At 42.1% G+C, this 9,173-nt stretch overlaps 1 protein-coding gene across 1 annotated transcript in view; it reads left to right on the top strand.

Annotated features, from left to right (window-relative positions):
* Positions 1-4,975: 4,975 nt before the first annotated feature.
* LOC101992526 (sulfotransferase 1C2-like) overlaps positions 4,976-9,173 on the top strand; it is a 19,875-nt gene continuing 15,677 nt past the window's right edge. Inside the window, exons 1-2 of the mRNA XM_005364641.2 lie at positions 4,976-5,120; positions 7,228-7,412. Of these exons, the coding sequence (XP_005364698.1) occupies positions 4,976-5,120; positions 7,228-7,412 (330 nt within the window). The remainder of the gene's footprint in view (positions 5,121-7,227; positions 7,413-9,173) is intronic.

Genomic DNA, 9,173 nt, shown 5'->3' with positions numbered 1-9,173 from the left:
CTCTCTCTCTCTCTCTCTTTCTCTCTCTCCCTCTCTGAAGGTAAAAGCTTGAGAAGGCCAAATGAATCATTAACGAAAGGCAAAAGTTTTCCTTATGGGAATCACCATAGTTAGGATGAAAACTGTCTGCTCACAGAAGATGGTCCCACATCAGCCTGCCGTGCTATTGGTAGGTGGCTAACCCTTAAGAGCAGGTACCCAGTGCAGGAAGGTAGGCCATTAGGAGCATGCCACAAGGAGATAAAGGAACCCCTGCCTTCTCTTCTCCTTCTTGTTGCTTCCTGGCTACCAGGATGTAGAGCCTTTCTCCAGTGTACATTCCCCTCATGATTCCTTATGACTCCACAAGGCTAAAGCAACAGGGCCCAGTGGCCATGTAGGAAACCTATGAAACCCTGATCCAAATCAACTCTTGTCTCAGGCATTTGTCAGAACAACCGAAAGCAGACCAACAAGAGTGAAGGTGGTTTTTCTAAATGTTGATTACGAAAGGCTTTCACATCTATCTTGCCCTTGATGTCTTTCACTTAACTGTATCTCAGACTGTTTTCTACAGGTATCGGGTTATGTGACCTCTGGCTGAGGGTTGAGTCCTCCCTCGAGAATCCAGTGCTCACAACACAGGCTCAGTTTGATTAATTAATGTTCTCCTGGCCCTGTTTTATTCTTAGTGAGAGTTTATATACTATCTGCAGGGCCAAGACTCCCCCCAAGTTCCTGTCAAAGTCAGCCTCAGCTGTCAGCTCACATACTTGGGAAGAGGCCACCTCGGTGGTTAGAGGAACTGAGAATGAAGGGGATTGTCTTCCCAGAAGTCCTTGTGTTTTGACCTTATTGTCTGTGATGGAGTGTCCTTGTTGAGGGGACAGGGAGGGGCTCTGAAAAGAGCAGCAACTCACTGTCTTCCCCTTTCATAGATTTTCTGGAATAAACATTTTTTGGCTGCCATCTACCATTAGGGCAAGTTGTAGAAATTCATCCTAAATGTTTGTTTATTCACGTTATTTTTTAAAGACTGCTCACTCTCGACTACCAGTAGGTCCACCAGGTCCTTGGCTCTAAAAACAGACCTTGTTGATACTGCTAGTGTTGCTTTCCTATTACTTCATGAGTACAAATGCTGAACCCTTTTCAAAGACATATTCAGCTCTCCTCTCATTCTTGAGTTGTTTGATTTTTTTTTAAAAAAAAATAACTCTTAATCATAGTAGGGTTTTTTTAAAGCCCGCCTAAAGAGCACAAAGTTTAATATATGAGTTTCAATATTTTCTGGCAGTCTGTGTCTTGCTGTTTATTCCCTTAATGATGACTTTAACCAACATGACTTCCTAACTTGTGGAGTCCAATTTTAATACTCTAACAGTGAGTACTTTTATCTATTCTTTGAAGTAGTCTTTGCCTTACTCAAGATTCTGAAGATATCCTGTTTTCCTCTAGAAGAGTTTTATTTCAAACATTTATCTATATGTAGTATAAGGTGGGATTCATGTCACTCCCAAGAATGAGTACCATTCATTGAAAAGAATTCCTCTGCTTACTCAAATTCTCCTTTGCCTTGAATCAAGTGACCATGTATGTGTGTACCATTTTCTGGACTCTTTCTTCAATTCCATTGGTCTATCCGTGTAGTGTTAGGTTCAGTTTACATAATCCTTAACTACTCCTGCTTTTGGCACCCCTTAAAATCTCTGAAGCCCTAAGAGTTTTTCCCCTTTAAGAGTTATTTGGCGATTCTAGGACCTTTTTGTGTCTACATAGATGTTGCCAACTGTCATTCACTCATGAACAGATAGAGAAGTGTGATTGCCTGTTTGGATTTTGATCCAACAGTATTGATTTTATAAATCATAAGAAGAATTTAGACTTTATAATAATCCTGAGTCATCTGCTCTGTGATTTATTTCTATGACTTCTATATAGGCACTCACTAATGATCTCTGGAATGTTTTCTGTTCTCTCTCCTTTGCTTGGAACTCACTGAAAGACTAATACTTCGACACGATTTTTCCATATCATCATAAATAGTATCGGTTTCCAAATCCTTTCTCAAATCCTTTTTTCCTCTTTTGACACAAGAGCTCATGTAAGCCAGGCTGACTTTGAACTTCCTATGTAGCCAAGAGTGACGAGAAAGATTGTATACTTAGTAAGGTAACCCAGGCTCAGAAAGACAAGCACGGCTTTTCTCTCTCGTCTTTGGTTTCTAACTCCAAATCTCCAGGTGTAAGTAAATAATCTGGAGTAACTGCAGTAACCAGGAGCAAAGGACGAGGACTGGGGATGCAGGGTAGCTCTAGAGAGTGGGATAGCAGGGACACAGGTGATATGAACAGAAAATGGGAAATCAAGGAAGGGTCTTAGTTGGGGAAGTAGGAAGGAGGATGATACAAAAAAAGAGGAAGAAGGCATAAATTACCCTAATGGTGCTTGAAAACGACACAGGGAATCCCGAAATTACATATAGCACCAATTTTAAATATATGCATTATATATGTTAAATTAAGTTACATAACTTGAGGTGACAGTATCCCCCCCCCCCCCGAAAGAGCCATAAACTAACAGAAACCCCAGTACCAGGCATGAGAAGCCTCCCTTTGAGTTGTTGATGAGGGTTGTACAAGAGACTCCCCAAAAGCTAGTGCTATTGTCCTTGGTTGTCTCCGAAAAGCTGAAGGTGAGACCCTGTTGCTAAAGACTCCATGTGCTTTGAACATAGGACTCAGGGGATTTTAGCTGGAATTGACGGGAAAGCATCCTCTCTAAGGACTGACTTTCATGGTATTAGAAACTGATATGCAAGCTGCCAAGGGAGAAAGCGGTTAATAGTCCAACCTAGTCATAGTGAGTAGAACAATGATGACCAGCATGGCGAGATATCTCTGTTTCCACAGCAACGCTTATCTCTTGGCGATAACCAACAGTTTTCTATTTGGACTTGAAGCCCATTCAACAGGAAGGAAACCATGCCCAGCACTGGAAAGTATAGGGCTTGTGAGGTCATGGGTCTTAACAGAGAACCTCCACCTACAACTTACTAGACGAGCATAATTTCTGACTGCGTTCTAAATACTTGTCTTTATATTCATGGATGAGTGTAGCTCTCACCCCTCATCAAGGAGCTTCTGTTCATAGTAGACAATGACCATCACAGAAAACCCCAGCTGGTCAAAACACAGAGAACAACTCACCACGGGATGCCCAGCACCCGTGAGTACATCTACCACACAGTTCCTGCGACTAAGGCTCAGGGACCATTAAGAAAGAGAGGGCAAAAGATTGTAAGATCCAGAGGACCAGGAAGTCTGCTGTGAGAGTGTACCTTCTAACCAGGACAGGGAAACTATACCCGTGAAATCTCAACAGCATGGCTGCCTGAACAGGACCTGAACAATTCCAGCATCAGCCGATGCCCTAGAGGAGATGATGGGAATCTCCTGAGCTCTATCCCTAGGTAAAGAGCTGTGAGTGATTGACAGCTGCTGAGAGAGGGGAAATCAGCATTTCCCGGGGGTGAGCACCATTGATTGATTGTCTAATACCGAACGGTCATCCCTATAAGCATATACATGCAGGCAGTGCTGAGTTATTCATTTATGTAGCTATTCATTTATATGTATCGGTAACAACAAAAATGAGGAGGGTGTGAATTAGGGAGGGGGCTTGAAAGGGGCAGGGGGGAGAGGAAGGAGGACAGAAATGAGGTAATTTATATTTTAATTAAGTAAAAGTAAATAGTTTAAAAGAGAACCAATGGGGATGAAGGGTTGCAAAAATTAACTATTAAAAACCTAATCCTAACAATAATTTTATTTTTTAAAAGGACCTTGAATTTCCAGTCCTCCAAGCCACCCCTGCTGGGTGTTGGCATTACAGGCCTCCACCACCGTGTGCTGTTGCTATGTTGCTGAGCATCCATTCCAGGGCTTCACACGTGCTAGGCAACTGTACCGACTGAGCTACAGCCCCACTATCAAGCTCCACTTCCCGTCGCTGTCTCTCAGAGCACAGGTGTCCGGTTCATGTCATGTACTGACATCACAACCCAGTGACCGTTCTCAGTTCATGTGTTTATCCTATTAGTGAATTCTTTGCTATTGCCTGCACGTATGATCTTTCATTTCTGTTGCTGCCATAGGCATCTTTCTCCTTCAAATATTTCTCTTTTAGTATATCTCTATTTTTTGATACTCAATTAAAAGTTTGTTCATTTCTTCATTAATGAATATTGGTCCTTCCATTGTTAGGCAAGCCAAAGTTTCCATTGTGGTTCACTGAAATGATTGAGCATTTCATTACTGCATCTGATGGAATCTGGGATATTGGAATATTATCATCAAAGACTAAAAGTGACTGAAAGAAGAGTTCATTCTTCTCTCTGTGTTTGTCCTCAAGAGATCTTTTTCTACCCCAGTATTATGACTCTCATTGTATCTCTTCTAAACTGTATCTCAGAAAAGTTTGTTGAAAGTGTATCTGCCGAGTCCTGGAAACACCCTTGTTTCCCATGTCTCTGTCCCCTTCCCCCTCAAACTGTAGCTACTGGCTACTTCCTCTACTGTGTTCATAAGTAGGAATCTAATTTTCCTAAGCATTCCTTCAGTGATATAGTTCATTGTAGTGACTAAAAGACTTTACCTATCTAGACCAAAGGATTTTATTAGCAGTATTATCTTAACAGTGATTACTCTTGGTTGCTTAGTAGTATTCTGTGCACATGAACCTGAAGTGAGTGGAAGAAAATGTTTTGTAACCTCTGTTATCAGAAAAAATCCAGATAACACCATTTTTATAATAGACTTTGGCTCAGTGATGGTTTAAAAATTATTCTTGTGAAGAATTGCAGAAGGTATATATAGACACATGGAATGTCAGCTTAGATACAGAGATTGCTCTGCCACTTGCTGGGGTTGTGGCCGAGGTCCAGGGCTGTCTGCGGCTTGTGTAGGGACTCAGCCTTGAGTAGATCAGGTGGACGATGTCATCCCAGAGTCAGTCCGGCCTCCTTCACAAGTACAAGGGCATCCTCTTCTCTTCCATGTCTTCGGAAGGACTCCTTGATTCCTTGGATTCTTTTGATGCGAGAGAAGATGACATATTTCTGGTTTCCTACCCAAAATCTGGTGAGTTTTTTTTTTCTTAAGTGTACTATAAGATGCAGAAATGTAACAATAACAAACAGAACAATCATTTTCAAAATAACTTTATTTATCAGAAATTTTATTTGAAAAGGGGAACATGATCTTTCAGGATTTAATTTTTTTAAGGATTTATTTGGATTTAATAAATAAGAGTCCATCACAATTATAGTGGGGAACAGGATTTAATTTTTTGAACTTCAGAAAGATTCAGGTGAAATAATTAAAGCTCTGTACAGCTTTCCTTTTTATTCACTTTGTGAAGAAACATAAGTGTTGATAAATCATATACAATAAGAAAATCAGAGCACACAAATTCCCACCGTGCCTTGCTCCAGTCTCTGTGATGAGTAAACAGCCTCTGTTCAGTTCATGCTTATGGGTCTGGAACATTTGCATCTGCCCTAAGAGCCGTCCTTTCCTGGCTAAAACGTTTCCTTCAGAACTGGTTCCTGAGCAGTTGTATACACACCAACATTAGCCATCGGAATTGGTTCTGTGCTAATTTTGTTTTTCTATGTAATGTCCAATTGCCTGCTGCTAATTCCATAACAGTGGTCACATGGAGATGGCAGCTACCCAGTAACCAGTTCAACAGCGAGCAGGCAAACTGCCTTTGAGTCGGGTGTGCACTGTAGTCACCAATTAAACCAGGAGGTGCTTACTGTGGGAAGCAGCAAAGTGCACATGGGTGAGAGGTGTTTAGAGACCACACGCACACACACAGACTCACCTCTTAACTTTGGTTCTGGGGATTCTGATGCCCTCTTCTGACCTCTGCAGACACCAGGCACTCAAAAGACTGACTCACACACATATCTGCAGGTAAAACATTCACACTTGCAAAATGAATAGGGCTAAAAAAACAAAACAAAATAATAAAAAAGACTTTCTAAAGTACACTTAATATAAAGCAAATCAGAGTGCTAGACTCTGAATATTTACTCAGCCATAAGGGTGTGCCTATTGCACCTCACTGAAGTCACAATGAAGTTAAGGACACTAACACTAGCCTGATTTAATCCCCATAGGGATGTAGTCTTCAAATTAGCAAATACCACCACTCCCCTGCAAGCTTTCGTTTTCCTGCTACAAAATCATTATCTTCCCCTAAGTGTAGAGTTCTATTTTTGGCTGGGCATGTGGGTGTGGGGAGTCCCATGGAAGAGCACTTGTGAAGCATGAAGGAAGCACTGAGCTCAACCCCTGCATCAAAAACAAAAGCATAGGTCTATTGGGATTGTTCTATGGGTGAAACCCTTGTTGTGTAAACCTGGTAATCTGAATTCATCCAGGCACAAAGTGGAAGATAGAACCAGCTCTACAAGTTGTCCTCTGACCTTTGTGTGCATTCTGTGACGTCATATGCAAATACAGTGATAACGAGTACAACTTAAAACAACGTCATCAGCATCATCACCATCCCTTCAAAAACAAACAAACAAAAATCAAAAACAAAAACCAAGCAGAGCTCATGTGTTTTTCCCAGATTCTAGGGTAGCAAACTTTTAGTAGCTCTCTGAGTGTAACAAACATATGATCCAAATACTTGGTCTGCATAAATGCTGTTCTATGCACACGCAGAGGTTTGTATATATCTTCAAGGGGTAAATGGGGAGGCGAACACACACACACACACACACACACACACACACACACTGTAGCAACTGTAGTCTGCTGTTTATTCTAACAGAGGAAGGGTAGCGTGGGGAGACAGAAAAGGGAGAGAACTTCTTGTGTATGTGGTGGGGGGCAGGTAGAACATAGTCTGTAAGAGAAGGCTGAAGGGCTCGTGGAACATGGAATCACATTAGAGAACACGTACATGAGTTGGTGCTTTGAAGAGTCTAGAAATGAGTAAGAACAACCTGTCTTTTGCCAGGGAACCAGCAAGCACCCCTTGCAAACCTTTTCACTCTCGTAACAGGGTTCTACTTAAAGCAAGTTAGCACTCATCAGGTTTCGGGGGCATCATAGTCATGATTGCTGATGAGAATCATGCTTGCCTTGCTTAACTTGCTCACCTTCTACATCCGTTGCTTCAGCTGAGACATTTAATTAAAGCTGCATTTCATCATCTGTTTGTGTGAAGGAACCCACTGGGTAGCAGAAGTCATCGAGAACATTCCCAACGTTGGAATTACCCTCACATCTCCTATCGAGTGGGGAGACGTCTCTAAGTTTGAAGAGCTAAAGATGGTCCCGAAGAGAAGAGTCATCCCGACACATCTGAGCTACGAGATGATTCCCAGGACTGTTAAACAGAAGCAGTGTAAGGTGAGTCCTGCTCACAGCGTGCAGCTTTGGAAACGATGAGTTTCCCCCCAAAGATTCATTTTCTTGTATGTGTATGTGTGAGCGCCTTTGGGTGTGTGCGTACCATGTGCATGCAGTGGCTTTGGAGACACAAAGACAGCATCGGGTCTCCTAGACCTGGAGTCACAGACAGTTGTGAGTCACCATGCAGGTCCTGGGAACAGAATCTGGGGCCTCTGCAAGAGCAGCCAGACTCTGCTACCCCAGCTACCGTTCTTGGGTTCTTGCCTTGTCGTGGGGCTTGATGGCAGCAAAGCAAGTGCCATTTACATTAAATTCTTTTATGTTTTCTAGGAAACAAATGTTATAACAAGAAATGCTAAAGGACAGTTTCCTCAAGCCATTATTATTAACTCATAGGTTATTATTTTTAAAAGCCAATTATAATTTACAAGAATATTTCCATTTTCACGGTTTTCTTTTTCTACTTACATTTTCATGGGGGGGTTTTTATATTTTAAAATGATGAAGAAACCATGCTCTTAGGTATAGTATAACAAATATTCTCAGTTTGGTTAAAACATATCTATACAGGGGAAAAAAACACTAAATGCCAACCAATAGCTCAACAAGTAAAGTGAATTTCTAGTGCATGGCATTAACATTCAATTTAATCTTTTTTACAAATATGTGCATAAGGAACATTTTGATAGGAAATAAAACACAAGAATAATGTTTGGAAATCAGAGATAAGACACATATGGGATCGCCAGAAATGAAGCCTCCTCCAACCATGCCAGTCATTTTCTAAGCACACAAAACAAGGCACCTGTCACACCGGAAGGCACAGAAGATTCTCCCTCGACTGTGACTGCAGCTCTGCACGCTCCCACTCCTACACAAACACAACCAAGCAGGGTCAGAATGTCAGAACAGGGGAAGCTGCCTGTCTGTCAGAACAGGAGAAGCTGCCTGTCTGTCAGAACAGGGGAAGTTGTCTGTCTGTCAGAACAGAGGAAGTTGTCTGTTTGTCTGTCAGAGCAAGGGAAGCTTAACTCAATTACATTTTCAAAACGTAGTGAACAGTTTTCCTTTCTGAGACAGAGAGAGGGGGAGGGAGGCAAACAGAGAAAGGCAGTTAGACACTCTCATCCTTCATGTCTGGATTAAATGCAAACCCAGAAAGGAAGGGAGGAGACATGGGGGCAGCAACGTTGGAGACAGAGGAGAGAAGGGGAGGATAAGGGGAGGGAGGGAGATAGCAAGAAGGAGGGAGGGTAGAAGAGAGATACACACAAGCTCACTGTAAGAGAGGAGGTGGGGAGGGATGGAGGGAAGAACTTACTACAGTAACTAATGGCATTCTTAAACCGGGAGGTTTTGTGTTTGTCCCATGCACATGGCACATGTAGGTCATAGGCCACTTACAAGTAAAGAACCTAAAGCTCAGATAAGTGCCTCTTAATCTCCACACTGAAGGTTCAGCCTTAAGGCACAACCCTCCCTTAATGGCCCTAAGGAGAACCAAGGCCATTATAACTCCCTTCTGATCTCCAGAAGTTAGGATAAAATTAGTGACTCAGCAAATACTCCCTTATCTGTTCGTCCATTGAAACACAAGTTGAATATCTTGTTCCTATCAGAACATGATGCAATGCTGCATATAATTGAATACTGGCCTCCATGGATGGGATGTAGACTATTGGCTCTTCATGGATGGGATGTAGGCTATTGGTCCTCCATGGATGGACTTGTAGGCTATTCTCCCTCCATGGATGGGAT

Source organism: Microtus ochrogaster (assembly GCF_000317375.1).
Source record: "Microtus ochrogaster isolate Prairie Vole_2 chromosome 14 unlocalized genomic scaffold, MicOch1.0 chr14_random_2, whole genome shotgun sequence".
In the NCBI taxonomy this organism is placed as follows: domain Eukaryota; kingdom Metazoa; phylum Chordata; class Mammalia; order Rodentia; family Cricetidae; genus Microtus; species Microtus ochrogaster.
Note: the sequence above shows the minus strand (reverse complement) of the source record. Positions and strands in the feature narration are given on the sequence as shown.